This window comes from Gigantopelta aegis, unplaced genomic scaffold (assembly GCF_016097555.1).
Source record: "Gigantopelta aegis isolate Gae_Host unplaced genomic scaffold, Gae_host_genome ctg2484_pilon_pilon, whole genome shotgun sequence".
In the NCBI taxonomy this organism is placed as follows: domain Eukaryota; kingdom Metazoa; phylum Mollusca; class Gastropoda; order Neomphalida; family Peltospiridae; genus Gigantopelta; species Gigantopelta aegis.
This window is the reverse complement of record NW_024532936.1, coordinates 34,630-50,160: the sequence shown is the minus strand read 5'-3', so window position 1 is coordinate 50,160 and position 15,531 is coordinate 34,630. Positions and strand designations below refer to the sequence as shown.

Here is a 15,531-nt window from a genome sequence, read left to right as displayed (position 1 = left end):
AAGGTATATGTGAGCATCTGTTTGTGATAAAGATTCTCCAATAAAAATTTATTTTCTACTAGTAGATAAAATTATTTCCTATAATCACTTATGGGCATATAATTAAAGGTGTAGTCTTTAATTGTTAAAGCAAAATTTAATAAAAACATGATTTGCAATAGCTGTCATTCTGCAACTTTGAGATAGCACCTTTAATACCAGTATAATAGATCACAAACTCAAAATGGTTCTTGACAATTTTGCTCAAAAATTACTTATAAATGTCTACAAATATTTTGTTTTGGAGAGGAATAGGGGTAAACCGTCATCAGAAACGGTCACTCACAATGAAATTGACATATGTTGACCAAAATGTGTTATAGACTGTTCGAATAAAGTGCACAAATCACTTGTTTACTGATATCTTTCTTTTAATTTCAAGAGTAAACACCACCTTGTGCATCAAAGAGAGCCAAAACAAATAAATGCTAAATTAGGTAGACTATCCTTAAATAGATATTTACAAAATATTTACTTGTCTGTTTAATATGCAAGAAATAATCGGCGAAAATCATTGTTATTCTATTTCCGACAGTATTATAGTCCAACGTCTTGTTCTTGGTGTGGGGTACCGAGCAGACCTTGGTATTGTTCGAAAGGACTGCTGAGTGAAAGGTGAAATGGACGACATTAACAAGCTGCACAGGACACTGCAGATGCATACAAGCATAGTAACACAAACATCTGCAAGTCTGGTGGGTGTGAACAAGAACGGGACATGGGCCCGATACCCACATTAACACAAGGTTTGCTAAATAAAATGTAATAATGGAATCATTAATCAATAATGGTAGTTGCAAGTGTAATACTTAACTAATTTTAAATTACTTTTTTTTCATTTGTAACAGATTACTACAGATTAATCGATTCCATATATATACTAGTAATCTGCATAATTACGTTTAACTCGATAATATCAAATTTGTAATGTGCTGGCACTCGGCGTAAACTGTGAATTCTCCAAGAATCCATGGTAAAAAGAAACAAAACACAGAAAAATCTGCTCCAAGTATTCACCAAATCAGCAGCCAATTCTTCGCCTTCAAAGATTTATTGTTAAAACAATTGGTGCAAAATATGTACTCAAAAACTGCAGTAAGCTGTAAAATTAATATCTTTTATTAGTAACTGAATTATTTTATTGTATTGTTTTATGTAGTGTAAGGTATAATCTTCATATTTCAAAACAACTATTAACAAAAAATTTGGTGGGAAGGTATAATCTTCATATTTCAAAACAACTATTAACACAAAACTATGATAAAGCCTTTTTTAAGAATTTATATCAATTTTCAGTTATGACCCAGAAATGACCTCTAAAGGTCATCTGAAGTCAATGTTCTAATTATGTATTTAATTTTAGAGGTTCATTCATGAAAATAGTTAAGCATAAAATGACAATATAATATTATCCAGGGTTATTTTAACAATGCTTTTTAATAGGGAAATTGCCAAAACAGGTTATATTGAGAATGCCTCCAATCTTAAAATTAATCTCTATGATGTGTAGTATGTTTGTGCCAAGTTTAATGTTTTTATCAAAAAGTGCACGATTGATTCACATATCCTCTGGACTACAACAACAAAAACTAAATTAAATAACAACAAACAAATAACAAAAGCCAATCAAACAATGATCATGATTTAATGTATTTTGTATTCGATTCATTGGAGGTCAAAACCCAGTAAAAGACATTTCATTCATATTTTCATAATATGCCAAAGGTATTAAGTATGGCGGCCATCTTGGATTTTTCCCATTTGTGGGCTGCCAGGTGAAATATCCAGCTTGGCATTATATCTGAAATCATTTAGAACATGTTAAACATTATATATGCCAATTTTGGTGCTTTTACCACAAAAGCCACAATTGTTTCACATATCTGCCCAACTAATAGTGGCGTTAGACCAACCCATTGAGTCATTAAAACTCTTTGGGTGGGAGCCGATACCGAGTTGCGAACACTTTAGCTACCAGCCGTATATCCGATGACTTAATCACAACACCACCGATGCCGGTGGTCAAATCATTTTCAAGTTATTTCGTGTTCATATCCAATTAAGCTCCAAGCACGCTGTCCTGGGACATGCCTAGCTATCTGGGCTGTCTGCAGGTGGTTAGTTAAAGAGAAGAGGGTGTAGTGATCTTACTCCTACTCACTGGGTCATTAAAACTCACTCTGGGTGGGAGCCGGTACCGGGCTGCGAACCCAGTACCTACCAGCCTTATGTTCGATGGCTTAACCACGACACCACCGAGGCCTGTCGGTCAAATTATTTTCATTTCATTCTAATTTATTTCCGTGCTTATATCCAATTAAAGTTCAAGCACGCTGTCCTGGGCACACATCTCAGCTATCTGGACTGTCTGTCCAGAACAGTGAGTTAGTTGTTAGTGCTTAGTGAGAGAGACGAGGGTGTAGTGATCTTACACCTACCCATCGAGTTTTTAAAACTCGCTATGGGTGGGAGCCGGTATCGGGCTGCGAACTATGTACCTATGAGCCCTATGTTTGTAAGTTTGGCTGTGGTGGGAATTTATTCAAGGGAAATAACTGTCAAATGGAATTTACCCATGCTTGACTGAGTTATGGCCCTTGAACTTAGGTGATATAAGAACATTTATATTTGTTTATATATTTATATGTGGTAAAAGGCCGTCAGAATGCAAGATCAGTTTTCAGGTTTTCATTCCAGCAATTTTCGTGAATGATGTGTAAAAAAAAAAAAAAACGTTGAGTATATTATATGTGAATGTGTGAAGACAGATAAGTTCAGTATCTTATCGGATATGCGTAAAATAATTTCATGTGATAATTGATATTTGTTGCAAAATAAAAGGGTTTCTGCAATGTTTTAAGCTCAAAATGTTCTACTCACCCAAAGCTAGCCCTGTACTAAATATAATGAGCATCTGGCATTTGTGTTTACCTCACCAAATTGAATAATCGGTAACAAGTGAGTGTGCAAGAATGTATGAGCAAGGTTTATGGGGTCACCTGAAAAAATATTGGAAAAAACAAAAACAATTTGCTCCCTGAGTGGGAGGGGTGGATTTTGTACTGAATGTACATCAACATGTATTTGTTTTGAACTGAATAAGAAGAATAAATAGCACAGGCAAATTTATTTATTTGTAACATTTCTGTAGTAGTGTAATAATGTTCAGTATACATATTTGTTTAGTCTTTTATATGAGGGCAATAGTATGGTATGATACAGGGCTCAAACGTAATGACAGCAACTGCTGTCGTTAAGATATACATGTCCCCATATACATACAAATGCACACACATACAGAGAGCCCACTGGCCTCCACTTTCAATATATTTCCCTTCTAACGACAGCACATGCATTCAAAATGTGTAAGTATATAACATTTGTACATTTGAAATATGTTTTTTAGTCATGTTTATTTTTCTGCAAAGGTCTGTACATTATCAAATTAGTCAATTGCTAATTTTTATACAAAATGGCTACAAAACTGAGTCTTTGGCTAATATAAATTCCTCAAATTAAACACATGTTAATAAATTTCAGGGAAATACTAGATACATGTCTGAAAATTGACTAAACCAAAATCTGTTTCAGTGAGCTGTTTTTCATAAATTGTCATGGGCTCAAAATTGCTGTTTCACCGATGGCATTTTGTTTTAATTGTCATTGTAATGGTACACAAATTCTTAAGTTCGAGCCCTGTCATAGCTAAAAACATGTCCTACGTGGGTGGTGGTGGTAGTACTACTATTAGGACCTAAAACTTATTTTATTGTATTTGAGATGTACATAGTAAAAAAAAGATTACAGTACGTATGGCTCTGCTACATTAAATAATATGCATATATTCAATTCTGAAATATTCGTCTGTAACAATAGTATAGTTAGTAAATATGTATTTACAACCCTATACTGAATTATATTAATTAGTATTATTATTCATGGTGTACATGTCACATACTGTAAGATGTTATCTTTTTTCAGTTTGAGTTTTGAAATATCCAAGAGGAAGGGCCAGAAGTCGAGGGAGGGAATGTGCATGCGCTATATGTCATTCGAGATGTAGACTATAACAGGTCGTTATGGCAGTTTGGATCAAGTAGATACAAGGGTCATTGCGAATTGTTGTGTTTAGCAATCTAATTACAATGTGGATCTAAAAGCAGCCTGTTGGAGCTCATATCCAGTTGACCTTTCATTCCACCAGTCAAAACCTTACTTGCAAAATCATGCCAGTGAGTTGAAAAGAATTTGAAAACATTCGGGATTATGCCGAGGGTATACGAAATGATTCGGGTGAATACGAAGTATGCCGGAAACTACATGTAATTGCAATATAAAACTTTATATAAAATTCGTTTCAAGACGGAAAAAAACCCGTGATGGTATAGCCATAAAATCTGTTTATAGAAGTATACAATCCAGGGTTTATTACAGCATCCCCCCCCCCCCCTATTTTTCCAGTGTTGAAATAGACCAACAAGTTCGCCTATTGCATAAACAGTCTCGCCCGATATTTTTAGAATTTGTATGCTCCCGAATAACGCTATAAAAGGCAAAGTGTAATTGGTCGATATTTAAATTGTTATTTATAGATGAAATGTCACCTGAACATGGGAGTCCATGCAATGCTGTTAGATCTACCAGGGCAGACCCAGTAGAGCTAATTTTAATCAGATTGTTGTGTTTAGAAGATAAGAAATACATACCCTGACCCCAATGGCATGTATAATGGGTATATGCCAGCAAGAATGGTGTAAACTTGTTTCTGTTAACCATTAAAACATTCTTGATTAAGTAATTGGTTTGTTTTGTTTTTTCAAATTTTACCATGTCTTTTTAACATTGCTACCTTAATAATCAAGCTACTTGCAGAAAATTAGTGGAAATGGTGTACGGGGAAGAGGCATAGCTTAAATTAATTTTTGTGTAAAATGTCAAATTGCCATAGAGTATACAGATGCAAAGATATAGTCAATGATCCACTTTCTGCGCTCCTCCATTTAATGTTAAAGTTTGTTTTGTTTGACACCACTGAAGCACATCAGCTGAATGGTTCCACCACGGTGGTTCGATCATGGGATGCAAGCACCTCAAGCGAGCACTCAACCGACTAAGTTAAATCCCTCCCCAACAGCAAATGTTACCACTAATGGCCCTGTCACACTGTAGCGTATCGTACTAGCGTATGTCAGCGTATGCAAAATATCACTCATACGCTGGTATACGCTGACATACGCTAGGGGTACGTTAGGCATAGGTTATATACGTTTGAAGCACGGTGGCATACGCTGGCATACGCTGGCATACGGCGAGGTAGAAAATTATTTTTAAGCATGTTTAAAAACAATGTGCGTACTCCGACGTATGGTTTATACACTAAGCATACGTTAGGCAGACGCTGAATAAGCTAGAGGTACGCTAGAGGTACGTGGCTCCTAGGTCGAGTACGCTGGTCGTACTCTGACATACGCTGGCATGAAGGTGTACCGTATAGCTAGCGTATTGATAGCGCATTGATAGCGCATGAGTAACTTACTTCTAACGTATGTCTGACGTATCTGCAACGTATATAGACATCTTGGCGTATGCCTGACGATTGAGTAACGTAATTAACGTACAACTAGCGTATGACTGGCGTCTGGCCAGCGTATACCCAGCGTATTGCCAGCGTTTTGAGAAAGTGTACATATAGGTTCCCATTTCTAGCTCTTCTTCACTTCTTCGTGGACCTCGGACGAGAGACGATGGGGGTAGCTCTTCTCCAACACCAGCATGATCTGATGAATTTGGCAGTTCACCACATCCAAGATAACAGGAGAAGGAGGAGAAGAAGAAGAAGAAGTAGACGTGAAGTCTGGGTGAGACCATGGATCGGCAGGCGACGGTAGTTTGGCCTCTACGACCAGTTTCTGGTGGCGCTCCGAAACGAGGACCAAAGATCCTTCAAGAACTTCATGCGGATGACCCCCGAGATGTTCGATGAGCTGCTAGCCAGAGTGGGTCCCAGGATCACCAAACAACACACCTGGTACAGGGAGCCCCTGGAGCCTGGACTGAAGCTCGCACTGACTTTACGCCATCCTTGCCTCTGGGAGCAAGTATTCAACCATGAAGTACGGATGGAGGGTCCCCCACAACACCCAGTCACTCATCGTCAGAGGGGTCTGCCAAGCCATCATCGATGAGTACATGCCCGAGGTGATGAACTGCCCCACCACTCCTGAGGGATGGCGTGCCATGTCTGACAAGTTCCTCCAGAAGTGGAACTTCCCCCATACATGTGGAGCACTAGATGGGAAGCACATTGCCTGCAAGTGTCCTCAAAAGAGTGGTTCCCAATACTTCAACTATAAGGGATTCTACTCTGTTGTACTCATGGCCCTTGTAGACGCGGACTACAAGTTCATCTGGGCAGACCTCGGTGGTACAGGATCAGCATCAGACGCACAGATCTACAATAACTCTGAAATCAAGGAATTTGCTGAAGACGGTACCATCGGATTCCCGGCCCCAGATCCTCTACCCAATGACTACCAGGATGTCCCCTACTTCTTCATCGGCGACGATGCCTTCGCCCTCCGAGAGACCATGATGAAGCCATACAGCCTCAGGGGTCTGGACAATGAAGAGAGGATATTTAACTACAGGCTTTCCCGCGCCAGGAGGGTGGTTGAAAATGCAATAATGCTGCAATCTGGAAAGACTGCCGTTGATATAGGCACTTTGTCACGTGATCGAGATACGCTGGACATACGCAGTTCATACGCTAGCCATACGCAGAGTATGCTGGCCATACGCTTGTCATACGCTGTCATACGCTAGCCATACGCAGAGTACGCTGGCCATAGGCTAACATTTCCTGACATTCGCTGGTCATACGCTGGCCATACGTTACTCATACGCTACGCATAGGTTAAATACGGTAAGTATACGCACAATTCTGCATTTTCAAGGGCTTCTTGTGCGTATGAAAATTATTGTATGAATTTTCATACACAACTCATAAGTTTCTCTCATACGCTATAGTGTGACAGGGCCATAAAGTAAATTATTGAACAATATTTCTAAAAGACTCAATACTGATGGATTTACCTCAATTTGCCATTTTTGGTTTTCACATATGGCCTACTGAGATGGTTCTGATAATCAATAGCTGTCAAGTAATTTCGGGCTTGGAATGAAGGATAACTGAAAAACAAAGGTTGTGAGCAAATAATTATTACAATATGTTTCATAATATATGCACCAAACACTTCTGTTTCTTTGATTTAACATTCTAATTGAAACCGGTTCGAAATAATATAATTTTCAAAATAACAGTTTACTGTTGTAATCTACATATGTCTCCAGTTTTGCTGTCTGTAACAATTCTGTTTGTTCCAAACTTATAATATGGTTTTGGCTTCTACTTTGCATACATTCTGAATGGGTATCACCATCTTAGACAGTTGTACAACCCTAACACTCTAGTTAACCATGGCCACTAATGTTATCATGTCCATAACTCACATTCATCTCTGATTGTGTTTTGTTTACATACCTTTAACCAAATCGTTTTGCATTTTGCGACAGACATGCGGATGTGATTGTTCGGTGTTTCCAGATCTGAATCACTCCTGCAGAAAGACATGAAACACATGTCAGTATAATAAATGAACATGACACCGGTGCTTCCTCAGTTTTGAATGCAATAGAAAAAAATAGCCAATTTTTTCTCCAGCAGGTTTATGTCTTGTAAATTACAATTACCATCCTGTAACAATGTTTAGTACATTTATGTCTGTATTGCAATGTCTGTAGTATTTAGAAAGTTGGTCTATTAATTTTTAGACGTTTTGTTTTATTATTTAGTATTATACTCTGTACCAGTTCTTGCACTAAATAAATTACATTAACAAATATTGAGTTTAATCAATTATTCTTGAATGAACAATACATATCAATTCGCACAATAGAGAAATGTCCTAAGCAAATGTGGATTATAAATAATTTATATAAATGTATCCGAGGTGATACCATGATTAATAACATGTCTCTAGTGGAATTCAAACCCATAGCCTTTTGCTCAGTGACATATCCACTGCACAACCAGGGTTTCTGTTAGAGGCCATGAATGGTAAACTGCATACTCTTAAATCTTGGAAATGAATTAATACATTTTCATAATTATAGATAACTTATAGTAAAAGAACTGCTGTTTACAATTTGTACATAAAATATAAAATGCTGTGTCCAATTTCAAACCCATTACCACCTACAGTCCTTCCCAGCAGTGAGACCATAGTAATATCCCCCACCACCACCACCCTAATGCACTACAATATTTACTTTTTATTGCAACTAAACATATTGTTTAGTGTTGGGTTTGGTGGTGGGGTTTTTTGGGGTTTTTTTTTTTAAAACAATTCTACATTTCTATTTTTGTCAAATGAAACTGAAATTATTTACCAAAAAACTAAAATTAAATTAATAGACATACTATAGGTGTTGACTTGCGTTCACGGAGACTGAGAGTGACTAGTAGACATACTAGGTGTTGACTTGCGTTCACGGAGACTGGGAGTGACTAGTAGACATACTAGGTGTTGACTTGCGTTCACGGAGACTGGGAGTGACTAGTAGACATACTAGGTGTTGACTTGCGTTCACGGAGACTGGGAGTGACTAGTAGACATACTAGGTGTTGACTTGCGTTCACGGAGACTGGGAGTGACTAGTAGACATACTAGGTGTTGACCTGCGTTCACGGAGACTGGGAGTGACTAGTAGACATACTAGGTGTTGACTTGCGTTCACGGAGACTGGGAGTGACTAGTAGACATACTAGGTACTAGGTGTTGACTTGCGTTCACGGAGACTGAGAGTGACTAGGAGGTACACTTTGTCTTATGAACATTTTGTATTACGTAGCATAGCACGCTCTATTACCGCGTGGCTTATCGGAAAAACGAATTCTGAATAAAAACATTTGTCTAACCTAACGATTTGTTTTGCTGTTTTGTTATTCATGCTTTCGTGCATATAGTAAAATAAAAATTTCCCACCAAAGTTATTAATTTCCAGTATGAAAGACGTACCAGTATTGATGCGGTGACGTACATACATAAAGGGAAGGAACTCTCAGTTACCGCGGGTGATATGATTGTTTAGTATGGACGACCGTTATGGACAAAATGTTAATACATGTTACCTTATTATTGAGCGTGAACATCAAGCAAGTCCTGGTGTGAATATCACCAGAATTTGTCATTTTAACGTCCTGTTATCATAGTTAAAGGTATCTAAAACCAATAACTTAAACATTCTCGTTACAAATAATCTGAACACAATCCTGGAATTTTAAACTGGAACAAATCATAAACTTCAATATACAGAACAGTAACACTGTAGAAACTTGCTGAGTATATTCTGCATGCAGTGAAGGCACATACACGTGCTGTCTGTCCTTACAATCTTGGTATCACTGGAGAATATAAGGCGTGTCTAGTGATCACCTTTATCACATTGTACCCACTTGACATTCACCAGATTTACACATTCTCTGTGTGCTGGAAGAGAAAACTGTTTACAAATTACACAGCATGGGAAAGTGTGACGGAACATGCTCTTAATTTGTTTTCGCCTGTGGCGATATTAATTGTTTTAGAGGGCCGTGTGCAGCCCCAACATGCACTTAAGCCCAGGTGGGCACTTTGTTACGTAATACCTCCGCGCGACGGTGGTCGAGCTGTACTTTCTAATACACACCCAGACCAGGTGCGGAGGCCATGTGGCCAGTAGTTACGTAATACCTCCGCGAGTGCGGTTTTTACGACCGTGATTTTGGCGACTAGGCGTCATCAAGTCTGGCCATCTAAGAAAAATATGCCGGCTTGGTCGCTTTGGAAATATCACTTGATAGGGGGAGGACCGCGTTGTACCCCCAGGCGATATTCGGTTTTATGATAAATAGCTAGGGTTTTTGAGATATCAGGGAGAAACAATTGGAAGGCTTCCAGGGAACGCGTCCGTTTGGACTTGGTAAATATTATTTCTGCTCTGTTGTATAACCTTGATGTGATTGATGTGACTTTAAATATTTTAATACTGTATTATACCAACATTATTTAGACGGTGCTGCCGGTAATCTGACGCAGTAAACTGTAGGCTCACTGTTCTAATATATATAAAGCTTAACCAGTCATCCTAGAGGACCTAGGTAAACTGTAGGTTATTGTCCTTATTGTGATAGGTACCAGTATTAATTCTGTATTACAAGGTTACTGAATGAGTAGTTAAGGGTTAATTAAAAATTAACCAGTTAGGAACAGAGTTGTAATTCCTTTATTAATTAAGTTCCCCTGGAAGCGTTTCTCAATTATCACACGTGTGAGTGTTGTGTCACGGTGAAGTGATTAGAATATTGTGTAAACTAGACACCTAGAGATTAACTAATTAAGTGATCAGTTCTGGGTTGTTATTATTTGTTGTTGTTAATTAACTACTGTGGCAGTACATTTGTCAGCGTAGGTTAATACAGATTCCAAAGAGTATTGTGTTTTTGTTGTGTTTTCTAGTGAACTAAACGTGCTATAATAATACATACTTTATATAAGATCTTATCTCTGATCATACCTAGACGAGCCACGCGGGTATAACTGCCCGTTACAGAGAGATCTAATAGATATACAGTTAGGAGAGATATTTGGATAATCGTGTGTTTCATTCAGTTACGGGTATTATAGGATCCCCGTGACAGAAAGTGAATTGCTTTCAGTGAGGTGGATGGTCCAGGCTGGAGTGGTGAATGTAAGTTTTCGTGTTCTTTCCAATTATCATCTTTTCAGTGCTTTGTTTATTTTAATTTTATTTTATTTATTTATTTTTTTAATATTATCAGTACCCCTTATTATTTATAGTTATGTTTATAATTTTAAAAAATACTATATTTAAAGTAACAATTGTTTTGACGATCTCGCTCATTCTCTAAGTGATTCAGTCAACTAACAACGTGTGACATTAGTTTTGTGTTAATATTATGTGGCCTTTATGCGTCTCCATACAAGCCGTAACACGTCATTACAAGAATTTTGGCTGGTCATCTGACAAAACCAAATAGCATACTACAGGTCTGGGACACGTGGAAAGTTGGAGAGTGAATTGGAAGGAAATAAACGTTTTTGATAGACGGGGGATCAATTATTACTATTTCAAGGTTTGTGAAAATGGCGCATGATTTATATTTGTTAGGTTTTAGTTACAACGCCAACATTTGTTCTTTGAACGCTATTTGAGTTGTCAGGTTGTGATAGTGCTATTAGTACGATCGTACTAATAAATAGGCCTCTTCCGGTTCCGCGGTTTTTGGCTCCAACGTGTTCCTATTCAATGTGTTGTATTTCTGTTCTTCTTACTGGCGTGGTGGCATCGTCGGGATCTGAACCAACGTCTTGAAACAGAGTATCTGTAAGATAATCACAGGCGACTCACTTGAGGAAGTATTACGGTTGTAGGTGTCAAAAAACCGGGCCGAACAGAACACGCGAGAGTGTTCGACACAAATACAACACCTCTGTAAAACACGATAACGTGTTTACTAGTCATAACATTCCTGTTTAATAATAAATTATTTCAAACAGATCATCCACAATGGCCCACAGCCATCGCGCACCGAAGCAATGGTGTCTAACAAAACATGAAACAATAAGTTCGTTCGAAAGCTGGCGACAGAACTTACATTATACGTTATCGCTCGACACACATTTCTCAACATTTCTCGTACCTGGTTTTTACTGGGAGAAACGTACTAAAGACAATCCACTTCGTGGTTTCAGGAATGATGTTGACCGCATTCCTATTGAAAGACAGTATACTGCGCAACAAAAGGTTAACATGCTAGAAGTCATGCTTGGTCAAATCGCAAATTACTGTCCTATACTTTCAAGAAACACAATTGTTCGCAACTCCACCTCTTTGGATAATATTTGGCAAGCTATCTGTCTCCATTTCGGATTTCAAACTACCGGTGCCCATTTCTTGGATTTTAACGACATTTTGTCACTCCCAGATGAACGACCGGAAGTCCTGTACCAACGGATAATTGCTTTTATCGAAGATAACTTACTCACAAACGAGTCCAGTATTACCCATCACGGTGATCATGTCGCAGATGAAGAGGTTACACCCTCCCTCCAAAACTTCGCAGTATTGACTTGGTTACGGTTACTTCATCCTGCTTTACCAAAGCTTATCAAACAACGATATGGCATTAGCCTCTATTCGACCAGATATCTCCCAGGCTCTTACATCTCTTTTAGATGAAGTTCAAGCAGGTGAGGAGGTTAAGATCCTAAGAGCTTCCTCAACGAACAACCACTTTACTACTCATCAACCCTCCCATAGAAAGCCGAATTATGTATCAAAGCGCCAACTGCCTAAAAAGACCTGCCCAATTTGTAAACAAACAGACAAGCAAGATGTAAATCATTTTCTCAGTGAATGTTCATTTCTCCCTGATGCTGATCGTCGATACATGGCAAGGGCGAGACAGATTATTGCTCTAATTGACAGTGATGAACACCTCAGTGAGGATTCCAGTGACGAACCAGATGCAGAACCATCAGTAAGTGAAAGTCCATTCATGACAGCCCCATCTGTGAGACGAATACATAACTCTTCTTCACCATACCTGGATGTATTTTGTGGCCACCACACGGTTAGGCTTACTCTTGATAGTGGAGCGACCGGCAACATGATTCGAGAATCAACTGCCGTCCGTTTAGGCGCAAAAATCATTAAAAGTACACAGTCTGCCCACCAAGCTGATGGTTTTTCTCCATTGGATACCATAGGAGAAATAGAGATCACATTCTCTCGAGAGAAACATCAGTTTATTTTTAAAGGTCTCGTTATCAAAAGTTTGGACGTTGACATTCTCGCAGGTGTGCCATTTATGGAAGTAAATGATGTCTATGCTCGCCCCGCAACTAGAACCATCATTCTCGGTGATGGTACATGTTTTGAGTTTGGTACAATTTCCAGGCCAAAGGATTCTTCGCATTCGGTTTGCCACGTTACAGTTTTGCGAGCTCCTTCCATTGCATCAACTATATGGCCCGGTGACTATATCGAGGTACAGGTTCCAGAACCATACAACAGTTCAAGTGAAGACTTTGCTCTAGAACCTCAACGGAATACCATACGAACGAAGAACACGAAACCGTCCAATGCCTGGCCATTGCTCAGCATAGTTACTAGTGTCTCAGGCCGGATCCGCATTCCGAACCTATCAAACACCCCAGTTACCTTACAGAGAAACGAACATTTCTGCCAGATACGACCGGTGTTTGTTCCTGAAGTCTCTGCGTCGTGTCCACATAGTCCTGACATTACAATCCGAGAGACATATATTGGTAAAACTTCAGATACGCATTCAGAGAGCGTCACTTTAGATCCAGATAATATCTTGACACCAACATCCAAACATGACTTCAAAAGTCTGCTTTCTGAATTTGATGACGTATTCAGTCCAAGCATTCCAGGCTACAATGGTGCCATGGGCCCTTTCAAGGCAGTTCACATGGGTCCTGTTTTACCCCCCCCCCCCCCCCCCCCCCCCCCCCCCCCCCCAACGTAAAGGTCGGCTTCCCCAATATAACCATAACCGTGACAGGTTACTTGAATTACAAGATAAGTTTGACGAGCTTGAAGAAAAGGGTGTTTTTGTTCGCCCAGAAGATGCAGGTATATCAGTGGAATATGTCAACCCTTCCTTCCTAGTGAACAAGCCTAACGGAGGAACACGCCTTGTAACTGCATTCGCTGATGTTGGCCGTTATAGTAAACCCCAACCTTCACTCTTACCAGACATTGATTCTACTCTGAGGAACATTGCGCAGTGGAGACATATTATTACCACCGATCTTAGCAGTGTTTTTTACCAGATACCGTTGTCCAAAGACTCCATGAAGTTCTGCGGTGTTGTAACGCCGTTTAGAGGTGTCAGAGTCTATGCCATATCTGCTATGGGCATGCCAGGATCGGAAACTGTGTCGCGTTCTCGGTTCATTACTGAAAGAAGGTATTGTGAAAATTGCAGATGATCTTTTCTATGGTGGCAATACACTCGACGAGGTGTTAAACAACTGGAGGAGCGTTCTTGCTTGTCTACTAAAGGCCAACCTCCATCTCTTTCCTCGCAAGACGGTCATATGTCCGAAGTCCACAACCATCTTAGGATGGACTTGGAATTCAGGTTCACTTTCGGCAAACTCTCACAGGATTGCTACGCTTGTCAACTGCTCTGTACCACCTACAATCAAGGGTCTTCGATCGTTCATTGGTGCTTACAAGGTACTCGCCCGTGTTCTACCTGGATGCGCATCAATTCTTTTTCCACTAGATGACTGCAGGCAAAGAGTCCAAGGACAAGATTGAATGGTCAGAAGACAGATTGACAGCATTTTATAGCGCTCAAAAAGAGCTGGCCCACCATAAATCCATAGTGATTCCTAGGCCAGATGATCAGCTATGGATTGTCACCGATGGCTCAACAAAAAAATCATGGAATTGGTGCTACAATGTACATCACACGCGATGGCAATCTTCGACTTGCAGGCTTTTTCAGTGCGAAACTGAGAGCTCGTCAGTATACATGGATACCTTGTGAAATTGAGGCGCTAGCTATTGCATCCGCCACTAAACACTTTAGTCCATATATTATACAGTTCAAAGCCAACACAGTCATCCTCACAGATAGTAAGCCCTGCGTCCAGGCTTACGAAAAGCTAGCCAGGGGCGAATTCTCCACGAGCCCACGTGTGTTAACATTCCTTTCTACAGCAAGCCGATATCAAACTGCCATAAGGCACATGGCAGGTGCAGCTAATGTTCCGTCCGACTTCACAAGCCGCAATACTCCTGCTTGCAGCGAAACTGAATGCCAAATTTGTAGTTTCGTCAGACAGTTCGAGAATGCTACTGTTCGCAAAGTTGACATCCAAGATATTCTAAAGGGAGCAGCACGATTACCATTCACCAGCCGAACTGCATGGTTACGTATTCAGGAGGAATGTTCTGTACTGAGGCGTACTCACGCTCATTTACGCCAATGTACACGTCCGTCCAAGAAGGTTACGAATGTTAAGGATGTCAAACGTTACTTAAGAGTTGCCTCTATATCCAATGATGGTTTGTTGGTTGTTCGACGGCATGAACCTCTACATCCCACACAAGACAGTATAATTGTACCACGACAATTTCTTGATGGTCTCCTTACTGCACTACACATTCAATTGGGTCATCCAACCTGTCATCAAATGAAACTTTTTTTCCAGCGCTATTTCTATGCATTGGATTGTGATAATGCCTTACCCTCACTTCTACCAGTTGTCATCATTGTGCATCCTTAACCAAAGTTTCTCAGACTGTCATCCAACAAACTTCATGTCCACCTCCTGAGGTCATTGGATCCACATTTGCAGCCGACGTTATCTTCGTCCTTCGAGAAACAGT

The 15,531-nt window shown here is 39.6% G+C and overlaps 1 protein-coding gene across 1 annotated transcript; it reads left to right on the top strand.

Annotated features, from left to right (window-relative positions):
* The first annotated feature begins 6,147 nt into the window (after positions 1-6,147).
* Positions 6,148-6,861, top strand: LOC121391451 (protein ALP1-like). Its single transcript, XM_041523083.1, has one exon. It carries the CDS (start codon positions 6,148-6,150, stop codon positions 6,859-6,861), a length of 714 nt encoding a protein of 237 aa, XP_041379017.1.
* Positions 6,862-15,531: the final 8,670 nt, after the last annotated feature.